Raw genomic sequence first — 13,710 nt, 5'->3', positions numbered from 1 at the left:
GCAGGATGGAACCCCAGGGCCTCCTCCTCCTCCTCCTCCTCCTCCTGCGGGTGGGAAGCCCAGGGAGGCGGGTCCCTCCGGGGGGCAGCGGAGGAGGAGAGTGCCCTTCTTCTTAACCCAGGAGGAGGGCCGCCGGAGGGCCAGGGGCGACTGCTGCCACTGCTACTGCAGGGACCATGGAGAGGAAGAGCCCCAGCCCCAGCCCCAGCCCCCGGAGCCCTCCGGAGGGGAAGAGCTGCCCGGAGAAAGGGCCCTGCGGCCCCGGGGAGAGCGAGCCCTCGCCCAGCTCCGCCGCAGCGCCCATGCTGGCCGGGATGGAGGTGGCCGAGGACCCGGAGAAGGGCGGCCCCAGCAGGGCCCCAGGCACCAAGGACCCCAGCTACAAGTGCCTCTCCCTGGTAAGAGAGAGAGAGAGCGAGCGAGCGAGGGAAGGAGGAAGGAAGGAAAGAAAGAAAGAAGGAAGGAAGGAAGGAAAGAAAGAAGGAAGGAAGGAAAGAAGGAAGGAAGGAAAGAAAGAAAGAAAGAAAGAAAGAAAGGGAGGGAAGAAGAAGGGGGAAAGCATCACTCATGACTTACAGAAACATGTAGAGGGAAGGTACTTTGGCTGCCTCCACACTGAGGAGATAATCCGGCTTGGCCCCACTTTAACTGCCAGGGCTCCAGGTGATGAGATTCTGGGAATGATAGTTTGTGGTGGTACCAGAGCTCCGCTGTGTAGAAGGCTGCATCTACACTGGGGAAATAATCCGGTTTGGCAGGGCTCCAGGCGACGGGATTCTAGGAATGGTAGCTTCTGGTGAGGCCAGAGTTCTGCTGCGTAGAAAGAATGCATTATTTTTGCTGCATCCAGACTGCAGAAATGGTTTGGTACCGCTTTAACTGTGGAAATAACCCGCTTTAACTGCCATGGCCCCAGACTATGGGATTCTGGGAATGAGATCTTGTGGTGGCACTAGAGTTCTTCTGGGAGAAAGAATGCACTTTTTGACTGCATCCACACTGCGGAAATGATTTGGTTTGATAGCGCTTTAGCTGTCAGGGCTCCAGACTGTGGGATTTTGGAGACTAGAGGTCTACTCTGGTGTCACACAACAAACTACCATTCCCAGAATGCCATAGCATGGAGCCGTGGCAGTGAAAGTGGGGCCAAATTGGATTATTTCTGCAGTGTGGAGGCAAGCTTGAGGTGCTCTAGCCCTATCCTATGGAATCCTGGGGTTTGTAGTTTTTGCATTACATTCATTTATTAGAGAAAATAGCCGGTAGGGTAGTTTTGCAAGGCCTTTGGCCTTCTCTACAATCCGGATTCTGTAGGATGGAGCTGTGGCAGTTAAAGCAACTCCACTCTTTCGACAGTGTAGATAATCTGTGGGGAGGAGAGAGATTGGATTCGGAGTGGGGTGTGTGGAGGGGGACCAGAGGTCCTCCTTTCCTAGGACCTGCCCTCCATTTCAACCTTCGGTCCAAGAGGAATTCCCAAATGTCCTTGCTATTTTTATTATTATTTATCTGAGATCATTAAGAAGCATGAATTAATACTCATGTGAGTGTTTTGGGCTTTTATTTGGTAATGTCCACCAAAATTTTACAGTGCCTTGGCCTCCTTGGCAGTGAGAACATCTGGTCAACCTGGTTGTCTGTGAGACCTAGAAAGGGTCTACCACACAGGGTTGCTGTGAAGATAAAGTGGGAGTGTGTCTCGGCACTCGCTGGAAGCAGGGTGACACTTTAAAGTAGGGTGTGTGTGTGTGTGCAAGTCATTTCCAACTCTGGGCAACCCTAAGGCAAACCTATCATAGCAAGAGGAGGTTTGCCATTACTATCCTCTAAGATTGAGAGATTGTGACTTGCCCCAGCTTATCCAATGGGTTTCATAGCCAAGCCAGGAATTGAATCCTGGTCTCCAGAGTTGCACTCCAGTGTTCACACCACTACACCACACTGGCTCAGTTGGAAGCTGGCTTTAAAGAAGGATCCTATTATCCTTCTTTTTGATTTGTTTAATTTTTAATAGAGAGGGAAACAAACTCAATTGACCAACCTTGTTAAGGGCCACGGAGCCACTCTTTGGCTCAAGCAAGCCTCACAATTTCCACTCAGGGCTGGCATCTTATTGGAGTCACAATGGGTTTCCCAAGGTACCTGGGGAAGGACTGGTCATCCATTTAGAAAGAGTTACTGGATGGAGCTGGGTTTAGACAGGACAAAGCTTTTCCTGGCCTTTGGCAGTTTAGGGGTTTATCACACAAAGGAGATCTGGAGTTTATCCCATGAATATCCAGGAAAAATTGCATAATTACAGGAAACAATTTCACACAACGTTGCACAAATCCCACCATCAAAGTGGTTATAAAGAAGCATTAACACACATCTTTTTACTTTAGGAATTCCAGCGACAATGCATTTCCGATATCACTTTATTTGCACAATTGTGTGTGACAATCATTCGCACAATTACTCGTCATTTTCACTTTATTTGCGGGATACTTTAAATGCTCTTCAATCTCTCTTTAATGCTGAAATTAGCCCCAGTGCTGATACAGACACATGCTGGGAGCCTTCATTGTTGTGTGCCTCCAAGTTATTTTTGACTTGTGGTGACCCTAAGGCCATAGGTTTTTCTGGGCAAGTTTCTTCAGAGGGGGTTTGCCATTGCCATCCTCGGAGTTGGAGAGTATGTGCCTTGTCCAGGTCACCCAGTGCTGTTTTATGCTTGAGCAGAGAATCGAACCCTGATCTCCAGAATTGTAGTCCAACACTCAAACTGTTACACTGAGCTGGTTCTGCTGGGAATCTTAGGAAAGGCTTGATTTCAGCCATGAGTACCAGTAGTACCACGTCTGTGCCCTGGAATGTATGAAACAATAAATATTTTAAAAGCAGGTGACTTTTGAGCTTTTCGCTCAGGCTTCTGAATACCTCAAGGCCCTCAGCTCCCATTAAAGCTTATTCTTACAGGGGAGACATCAAATAGCAGAGGTTGCAACTGAGATGGTGGGATTGTCAGATGGGGCTTAATCTCAGCATCTCTATTTTAAGGAAGTGTATGGTTACATTAGCCATTTGGTGCACTGGTGCAGGGATGGATGGATTAGAGTCTTGGGAGAATTTTTGCTAGGTAGTATTTAGCCCAGAGCATGGAGAAGCTTTTTGGATTACAAGTCCCAGAATCCCAGGTTCTGGGACATGTAGTCCCCAAAAGTAAGGTTCCTAAACTCTGATACTTTCTAACTAAGAATTCTGTCTGAAAGAGTCCTTGGCATCTGCAATAGGTTGCAGATAGTTTAGACAAAATTGGTGTAATTAAAGGGTGTAATTACCTATTTTTAACCTCCCATGGTCATGCCAGATGAGCAAATAAAAGGAGGTTGCTGATGTCTATCACAAAACCAAACTGGAAGTAAACTACTTTCCCTCTCACACAAATCAGGCTCTAGAACAGTGGTCCCCAACCTGTGGGTCGGGACCCCTTTGGGGGTCGGATGACCCGTTCATGGGGGTCGCCTAAGACCATTGGAAAACACCTATTTAATTACACTTATAAAGTAGCAACAAAAATAATTTTGTGGATTTGGGTCACCACAACATGAGGAACTGTATTAAAGGGTCACGGCATTAGGAAGGTTGGGAACCACTGCTCTAGAAGGACATTGCATCCTGCATGGCTCTTTAACATCTGCCATTATAACTGTTTCAATGATGATTACCTCTTACTCATTCTGTAGCCAAAGTGTGCTCACAGTGAGGGCAATGCTGAGGAAATATTTATTTATTTAATATAGATCCCACCTTTCTCCCAATGCTGTTTAACATCTACATGAAACCACTGGGAGAGGTTATACAGAATTTTGCAATTGGGTGTTACCAGTATGCTGATGACTGCCAATTTTCTTTCTCCTTTCCAACTCTTTCCAAGGAAGCTGTCTCTGTACTAAACCAGGATCTGCTGTTGGTAATGGATTAGATGAGGGCAAACACATTGAAACGTGATCCATTGAAGACAGAGGTGCTCCTGGTTAGTTGAAAGGCAGGTCAATGAATAGTGATTCAGCTTGTGCTGGATGGGGTTACACATGAAATCTCAGGGTGACAGCTTGGGTGTGCTTCTGGACTCAGATCTGATCCTGAATGTGCCAATCTATGTACAGTGGCACATGTCTTGATTCCATCCCATTTGGATTATTGTAACACAATCAAGATGGCAATGGCTTTGGAGATTTTTTGGAATCTTCAGTGTGCCCAAAATGTTCAGATGGGTTGTTAGCTGGGGCAGGTGATAGGCAGCATATAATCCATTGCTGAAAGAGCTCCACTTGGAAATCTGTTTCCAAGAAGAATTTAAAGTAATGGTTATTATAATTATAAAATTATAATTATAGATACAGAAGGATGAGACCTGCTGAAAAAGAATTAACAGAGTTTCTACAAATGTAATTTCACTCTTGTTAACCATTTGAAATTCTTTGGGAATGTCAATAGATAGTTGAACAGCTGAGATCAGGGCTTGAACCACAGCTTCTGAAATATCCATGTTACTGCCTGTGATCAGCATTCTCTGAAGATGATCACAGGCAGATGCTGGTGAAATGTGAGGAACAAACTCTGATAGAACATGGCCACATAGCCCGAAAAACCCACAAAAAACTATGGATGCTGGCCATGAAAGCCTTTGTCTTTATTTTCTGTTCTGAGTTATATAAGTAAAATATGAAAGCTCACCTAGTGGTGTTGCTAGGGTTGGTGTCACCCCATTGTGTCTCATGGTGTCACCCCCATGACCGCATCCTTCACCAGCCAGAAGAGGCTGCAGCTGTTGTGGGAATTGGGGAGTCCTCATGCACATGCCACCACACAACTCCACTGCTACCAGTGCTTGGCATCTCCACATGCAAAAGTGCTGCAAAAAAGACCCTTCCTGGAAAAAAAAAAATCCCTCACTCCATTCTTGGCTTGCCAGGGCACCACTACTAACTGGGTGTGACCCTTGGGGATTTATAGCTGACCCATGCATTCTAGGAGGGTGGGAGTGACAGATTCTCCTGCTCTCTCTCCTCATCTTACACAAGAACAACCATGGTGGGAGCTAGTGGGACAGAGGTGGTAGAGGCTAACATAGAGGCATCTCAGCATTCACTACTGAGCTACTAACTTGGACAAAGTTTCCTTGGGGTGCTGGGCACATTGCTGTCATATCTTCAACAGTGTCATCCCCTCTGATAGGTGTCATCCACACCCACTGCATCTTCTGCATTGTGGTAGTGACACCACTGAACTCACCTTCAGGGCCCTACTGACAGCTGGGAAGCAATGGTACTTACATTTTCTTTTTGTGTACAGTAGGCAGTAAAGACGTTTATGAGGTCTGGACTGTGACCTCTGTAAAATTAGTCATTCAGTATCTTGACATGGGAGAACTGCTGTTCTATAGTATAGGGGAGATACTGGAACGAAAGAAACATATGAAAAAAATGTTTAAAGACAGATGTAGGAGAATGCTAGATATTTGAACTACAGGGACATATGAAAAAATGTTTAAAAATAGATATAGAAGAATGCTAGATGTTACAGTTATACAAAGATAACTAAGTAGTCAGTATAGAATATCTGCAATCATCTGTTATAAATATCAAGTAGTCAGAACACAGATAAAAGTCTGGGGACATATAAGGGATTATATTGAAGCTTAATATGTTTTTGGTGCAATGCAGTTTATTGCATACAGCGCCTTAATAGGATAGATTTTGACTTCTGGAAGCTATCATAGGAGGTCTGAGGTTCAAAGCTGTTTCACAGCTGCTTCTGATGCAACAATTTATGCTTATAAACAGATGATATGAAAAAGTGATGAAATGATTATCTCCAAATGGAAACATCATGTAGTGTTTAGTCATCCATGAATTCTAGCCAGGAGCAAGAACTAAAGATTCTGTCCAGGGATTGCTTCAGGAATGGTTGTTATTTACATACAACATGTCACCTTGTGGTACTAATATGAGCATAGGATTATGGCTGGAAAGAAGATCTGAAGGTTGTCTGAATCAAGAACTCCTCACTACCAACCAATGCATCACTACTCAGTCTGTGTGGTTGTGAGGTTCCACATATGGGGAAAAAAACTGGTTTGTATACATGGACAAGGTTTTGCATCAATTTCTTGTATTATATAACAGTATGATCATACATTTAAAAAGGATAATGTCATTAAGAGTGAAAGAATCTAGCAAACTAGAGCTAGGGAACACTGGCTAGCTGTGTAGGAGAGATAAAACTTGAAGTAATGCTCTGTCATTGTACAATGACTCTTCAACATCTTGAGTTAATCAGAATTTATACATCCAGTTCTAAGTAACATGGGCCTTTCCCTGAAAATAACTAGGAGGACGTGCAGGAAAAGTCCCATGTTTCTTAGAACTGGGTGTATACATTTAAGCAGAAAGTGATGGCCTTGAGAATATGTATTTGAAAGGCACATGCTTCATTGCAGTAGAAAGTTCTGTGCTAATTTCTCAATATGGAAAGTTTGCAAATGTACATCTGCATCTTTGCAACTCTGTGAATGATCTCACCTTTCCAATAAACTCATTGGTTATTCTGGACCAAACAGCTACATTATAAAGTATTTCTTACTGCTATTTTGTGCAGACATATGTGGAACAAATTCCTTTTGAATACACCAGGACTTAGCTCTTAGTTCTTAGGGACTGCAGGATTCTCACTCCTAGCAGGAGTGAGAATCCTGCAGCAATCCAAATGTTGTTGGACTGCAAATCCCAATAGCCCTTGACAGGATAGCTAATGGTGGTGAATGTTGGGCGTTGTCATTGAATAGCAAGATTTTCCATCCCTTTTCTATAGTGACATAGTCCTCTTTGCAGTCAAACCTTTGGATTGTGGGAGTTCTGGTACCAAAATATTTTCTAAACTTGAATTCAGTTCCAGAGAATCAGATTAGCTTGGGCGTAATTGAAAGTGGGCACAATGACATTGGTTTCATAGGCACCAATATGCAAATAGTCTTCAAAGTGAAAAATACCTTGAGTGTAGTAGTCTGATGACCCTTAATGCTCAAGTACAATATAAATAAAAGCTTTGGTAAATAAAAGCTTTGATTACACCAACTATGTATTCAAGACTAGTGAAAGAAAGAAAAAACCCTCAACCTTTTCATTTATATAGATGGAAACAATAATATCTCTAGGTGCTCTTGAGTGGGGAGATGGCAATGCCCATTACAGCATAGTATAAGAGAAGTCTGCTGATAACTAAATATCCACAAAAGACTAACTAACTCTAATTGCTTGAGAACCCCTATGGCTATGGTGGAGAACCTATGGCATGCATGTCCTCTGGCACTCAAAGCCATTTCTGAGGGCATATGGAAAGACGGGAGGGCAGGGGAAGAGTAGGAACAGGCATGCACCTGTTCCTCCTCTTCCCCTACCCTCACTGGAGACAGCTAAAGGCATGGGAGGGCAGTGAGAAGAAGAGGAACAGGTGCACAGGGAGGCAGCTGAAGGCCAGGAAGGCGGAGGAAGAGGAGGAACAGGTGAGTGCCTGTTCCTCTTCTACCCCCACCCTCCCGGGCCTTCTGTTGTCTCCAGGGAAGTCTCGGCCCCAGAAGTCCTGCCCCTAAAAGGTAGAGGTCCTGCCCTTGGAAGTCCTGTCCCCCCAGAAGTCCCACCCCCAGCACTGGGTAACACCCCAGAGTGGGAACGCCTTTGAGTTTGGGCACTTCGTCTATGAAAGATTCACCATTAATGCCCTATGGTAAATTATTTCCTAGGGAATAATATTCTGAGGGAGAAATGCCCTAGGGATTTTTTTTTTTTTTGTCCTTAGCCAAAATACTTGCAGATGGGGTCTAAATGAGATTAGGTATCTGAGATGGGCTCCAAGGTTCTCATTTGTCAACTTGATTTTTTTCCCCATTTTTACTTTACTATCTATTAGTTCTAGTAGTGCTTTTTGTTCACTCATTGATTTATAAAGCAGTTTTCAACATAAAATGGAACACTGCTGTTCAAGAACTAGAAGTTCAAAATAAGACTTATCCCTTTGGAATATTGCTTTGTGAAGCAGAAATACTGGTTTAAATCCAGTGTGGTTATAGAAGAGATCCACTAGCATGGAAGGACTGTCTCCATCTCTCCTCTCCTCTGCAGCCCTCTGCAACTCCTAGGATTCTGTACTGGAGGCTTTTCCAACTTTCCAGAGGAGCTTAGAATGCAGAACAGGAATGAGGGGAGGAAAGAGAATTGTCCCCTTTCAGTTCTGTCAACAGAAGGACAGAATTGGATTTGGCCCAATACTTTTGTTCTGGATGAAACTAAACTCTGAGTTTTTAAAGGTCAAAGTAACTTGGGATCAGAGTTTGATTGAGGCCCGAGACAGACGGCCAGGAAGCACCATATTCGGGCCAAAATTAGGGTTTGGGAGCACGCAGCAACCCCATGAACCCTAATATGGAGCGGCTCCGCCATCATGGCGGCCTCCGGTTCACACCAAGGCCGCCATGATGATGCAAGTGTGGTGCCGCGTCTGCATGTTGGGTGCCACACTTGGTCATTGACGTGACACAGTGCGCCAATGGCCGCACTGTTGACAGCGTCTGCACGCTCCCAAAAGAACCCGTTTTTAGTGAGTTCTTTTTGGAGCGGAGGGAGCCCGTGCAGTTTGGTTGCTGTGGGCTCCCTCCGGAGGGAAAATGGCTGGCTCCAGACTGCTCCTTTCCCAAAGTCACTTTTTTGGACTACTGTTCCCAGAATACCTCAACCAACATGACCACTGGCATGCTAGGTAGGGCATTCAGGGAATTGTAACCCAAAAAGTAACTTTGTAAGTTCTGATCTTGGATACACAATGCATCCTAATAAGCAGTCATAAATGCTAGGAGAAAATTGCCAAATGCTAGCCAGTTTCATACTATACATGTTCTGTGAACACACAACATATAGAAAGCAAGATGGGTATGGATGTGGTGGAGATTGCAGAGATTATTTTATGAGGAATAAGTACTTATAATGTACCATAAGTGATTGCCATAATGATAATCGTTTGTCACCCAACCAGACCTTTGTTTTAATCCACTTCAAAAGTTCTTTGAAAGTCTTTTTAGCTATGTAATACTTTTGTTAATAGATGTATTTCACTGATCCCAAAATGTGTGTTCTGAATTTCTGCCTAGCATTTCTGGTTTGATTTGGAAAGAGCATAACTCTCCTCTAGTTTTGTTAGCATGCAAGATCCATGAAACTTTTATATGGCATCTGTATACATAGTTGTCCAGGGGAAGGGGTGAAAAGCTCCTAGAGTATTCATTTCCACAATACAGTGCTCAGTTCACAGGGGAAACAAATATTCAGAAACTCATGTAATTAGGTACCTCCATTTCTCAGTGTATTTTGCTTCTTTCTAAGTGATGCTTCCATTTTTATTCGAAAGCAGTAAGCCATGCAGATATATTTTTCAATTGTCGAACATCTCCAAATACTCCAGAGCATTCTTCCCAAGATTGGGTTCCTTGAGGTTCCTAGACTCCAGCTTCAACAGACCACAGCCATCATGGGCAGTGGTCAGGATTCTGAGAGGTAGATTTAAGCAACATTTGAAGATCCAAGTGTGGACACTGCTGTTCCAGAGCTTCTAATCCACTAATGTTGTTTCTGGTTGTTTCTTTAAGTAGGTATCTTACTGACATATTACTGGAAATGTTTCATGTAGGCACGTACTAAGAATGCAGGGCGTGCCTTTCACGGTGTATTTCCCTTTATAGCTGCATTTTTTGTGTATTATAGAACTACTGGTTGCCTGAAATGTTCTTAAAGGGATAGAATGGGGAAATCCAACCAGGAGATGCTATTCAGCTATGCAACTAATGTAATTACATAACTCAGTAGCTTGTCTAGAGTCTTGGCTAATGTTTGGCCTTCATATGCAGTGGAATTTTAAATATGTGGCTGTACCAAATTCTTTGGAAATATGGAATGCCATTTTTTGCCTTCATGAGAAGTGATAATCTAAAGAATAGGGAAATCTGTAGGAGAAATATGAAGTCCTGAACTCCTAAATTAGGGCAAAATTAGCCTTGAAATAGTTAAAAAGGTTAGGGAGGTTTTGAATATTAATTAAGATTTGTAGCCAAAAGAGCTGAAGATCTGAACAGATTAGGACAGTAAAGTATCACTCATCCAAATGGTCTGAGTGATGCATCAAACATCTAATTTCATAGACATGGGAATGATATGTTATATAGAATCACATTGATATAGAACTCCATGGTCAAGATTGTGCTTTGCTTAAGCCATGCTGTTTGCTCTTGAAGTAGATATTATGTTAAAATTAAGAAAGAGAAGAAGAATGAAGACCAAAAGCAAGATGTGAGCAGAAAAAAGAGAACAATGATAGCACTGAGTGGAAAGAGGGAATATGAATGATCAAATGCTACAGAAGTCTGGAGAACAGGAAGCTGCTGCAGCACAGAGAGCCTTGGTGAGACAATTGCCTCAGGTGATGAGGCACTTGGGTCAGCAAATTTGCCACTCCCTTCCTACTCTGGCAGGGCTGTTACCACTCTGGAGAGCTGCCACTAATCCACCTCCACAAAACACTCCAGAGCTAGAAATTACTTGTCTTGGCTTCCTCTACCGCTGCCCACCCAACTCCCAGGAGGCAAAAGCACAGAGGTCAGCAGCCAAAGCCATCACACCAGTGCCAGCAGCCAGCTCTGTGAGCCAGAAGCATTCTGAATCCCTGGCTCTTGCTTTTGAGAGCCAGTCTCTATGGCATTAGCAAAGTGTCTTGGAAAATCATTTGAGACACAACATAGGTGATTTCCTCAGGCACCTGTGCTGCTTCTACAGAGCTGGGCTCTTTAAAACCAGAGACATAGGCTCAATGTGCTGCTGGCAGCCCCAGCTTTGTCATTTATACCTTTACCCTTAATTTCATGGGCTCTGCCAGTTGTTGTTAACAGTCCTCAAGTCAATCCTGACTCATGGCGACCCTGTGGATGAGACATCTCTAAGATTTCCTGTTCTCCCCTGCTTTGCTTAGGTCCTGTAAATTCATACCCATGACCTCCCTAATAGAGTCTATCCATCTAGTGTGCAGTCTTCCTCTCTTTCTACTTCCCTCCACCTTTCCTAGCATTATTGTCTTTTCTAATAAATTGTGCCTTCTCATGATGTGGCCTCATGTTGGTTTCCAGGGAGATTTCACACGTGATCTGTTCAAGCATTCTTCTCTGCCCCCTTTCTCTTTCAGGTTGGGCAGAGTGCATAGAGAAAACAAGCAGTTCTTCTCCTTCTCTTTCAGGATGTATGCATATATGTCTCTCTGTGTGTCTGTGTAGGGGGAGACTGCTGTCAACATGATGGGGGTGCAGTTCATTACTTCCCCATTGAACAATGTGGAAAACCCCCATTAATATTCAATTAACTCAATGGGGGGGGGGCAGTTTTGGGGAGTAGAAAAGAAAAGAGGCAGTGGAGTCTTATCCTTTTTAGTAAGCTCGGGCAAAGCAAACTGTTGCAGCCTATCCTAGTTGGTCTGTTCTTTCTTAGTAATAACCTTTGCCATCTTGATAACATGCTGATGTAGTTTGCCACATGTGTCTCAGTTTTCATTTGTGGGACTCCGGGGCTGTACAGACTGCCCCTAAGGGATGGCCTATAGCTGCCTTGATCTGCAACGGATCGGGGCCATGGCAACCACATGTTGAGGCCCCGATCTCTCCTTTTTGCGGCGCAAAAAGGAGCTGCAAAAAGTGGCTCCTTATGCACCCTGGAAAGGGTGTAATAGCTGTCGGCAGACAGCTTTTCCATCCTCCTTTGGCGCTGCATCATGTAGATGCAGCGCCAGATGAGTGCCGTGATGCCACACGCCACGTGGAGCAGTGTGCAGCATCACATCAGTCTGGGGGCAGAGTTGGGGTGTGCATCATGTGGATGCCACACCCTGACTCTGCCCCCAGACCCACCTTAATGGCCAGTCTGTCGAGCCCCTGAGTCAAAAGGCTAGTTTAAAGGCCTCAGGATGTCTGTATGGCACACATTACTCTGTCTTGCAACCAAGAGGAACAGCCAGTTAATTCAGGAGAAACAGCTGGGAGGCTGATATCATCTGCTGCCTGAAGAAGTCTGGTTACTTTCCGAGTAATAAGTCTGTCCCTGGGAGGTATAGATACACAGCTCATATGCTATTTAAGATCTCCTTGAAAATGCTTATGTGTGGAACATTAATTGTGACCATGGGTGAAAAAATTGTGGCCAAATTTGAGATGGTTTTGTTCTTCAATTTGTGTTCATCTGAAAGAGCAGTCTAGCAGTAATAGCCAAGTGTCCTTTGTGTAGCATGGAAAAGTGTTTTCCCAGGTATCTCTTTGCCCATAATAATTATGACATACTGTTTATGGTCTGACACTGTCCGTCTTCCTCCCACATAGAGGAAGGAGTAAGGGGACAGGGACTCTTGCCTAGAATACAGAACTTTGTTCCAATACAAACATGCACAAAAATACATTTCACAGTAAAACAGAACATTATCTTCTTTCCTTCCAAACCTCACAAACCAAGTCCACAATATGTGTTCCAGTGCTATGTAGAATTGTGATTCTGTACTGACATCCTGATCAAGAATGCTTGAAAGCTACCATGCTTAGTATGTTCAAATGGCCTCTTTTAAAGTGTCAAATGTGGGTTCTTCTTTGGCATTGTTATTTAAATGCCTTTTAAAATGTTTATCTAGAATTATTTTGTGTGCTGATCTGAGGTCTGTTTTTTTCAGGCAGTAAGTAAAACTAATGGTTTAACACAGACTCAAACTACAAGTCACAGAGAGTTCTGTACTTCTACCCCAGAACATCTAAATGGAAGTATAACTTTGGGGACTAAGGTTGCAAACTTTCTTTCTCCCCCATTTTCATTGTTATTCAGCTCAGAATTATCCACTCTGAAATGATTTGTCAGCTACAGGGAGAACACAGTATACAGAGAGAAAGGAGGAAGATGATTTTGTACAAAAAAGACTGACAAGGAGTTGCTGTATTTTCTGGCATATAAGACTACTTTTTAACCCAGGAAAATCTTCTCAAAAGTTGGGGGTCGTCTTATACGCCGGGTGTTGTTTTATAGGGCAGGTGCTGAAACTTCTGAGCCGGAATGGAGAATTTGCGGTCGCTGCATATGGTGGGGGGAGCTCAAAAACGGCCACGGCTGCATCTCCACCGTATGCAACAATCGTATGAAAGCAGCTACCACTTTGATAGTCTTGGAGACAGGGAGGGCTGGGCAGGCAAGGAGAGCTGACCAATCCAAGCAGGCTTTGTATACAAGGTTTCCTGCTAAGTACCTGCATGTCATTTGAAATAAAATTACCGTATTGAAATCAAATCTGATGTTTTTTAAAATTTTTATTTGGTGTGCGTTGGAAGAGGGGTAGTCTTATACAGTGAGGATATCACAAACTCTATATTTTAACTGGAAAAGTTGGGGGCTGTCTTATACACCCAGTCGTCTTATACGCCGGAAAATACGGTAAGTCTCTTTCCACCCATCCTCCTCCATTCAGACTTGGACAAAAAGCTAAGGGAAGAAAAAGAATATGTAATTTGAAGCACATTTACCTGAAATAAAGCTCCACAGATTCCAGTGGAGCAATTTCAAACTATTTTAGGGTTGCAGATTTCCCAAGCATTACTCTTATCTAGAAGTA

General features: G+C 43.8%; 1 protein-coding gene across 2 annotated transcripts in view; it reads left to right on the top strand.

Moving 5' to 3' along the window:
- Positions 1-200: 200 nt before the first annotated feature.
- Positions 201-13,710, top strand: part of LOC149311108 (ectonucleotide pyrophosphatase/phosphodiesterase family member 1-like) — a 65,842-nt gene continuing 52,332 nt past the window's right edge. The window contains exon 1 of one of the 2 annotated variants that reach the window (XM_089530356.1): positions 201-398. In XM_089530356.1, the coding sequence (XP_089386482.1) occupies positions 303-398 (96 nt within the window). In that variant the 5' untranslated portion in view covers positions 201-302. The remainder of the gene's footprint in view (positions 399-13,710) is intronic. The other variant, XM_089530355.1, reaches the window with a different exon arrangement.

This window comes from Sceloporus occidentalis, unplaced genomic scaffold (genome assembly GCF_023333645.1).
Source record: "Sceloporus occidentalis isolate IW3139 unplaced genomic scaffold, rSceOcc1.0.p SCAF_6, whole genome shotgun sequence".
Classification (NCBI taxonomy): Eukaryota; Metazoa; Chordata; class Lepidosauria; order Squamata; family Phrynosomatidae; genus Sceloporus; species Sceloporus occidentalis.
The sequence above is the reverse complement of the archived record's forward strand: the minus strand, read 5'-3'. Positions and strand labels throughout refer to the sequence as shown.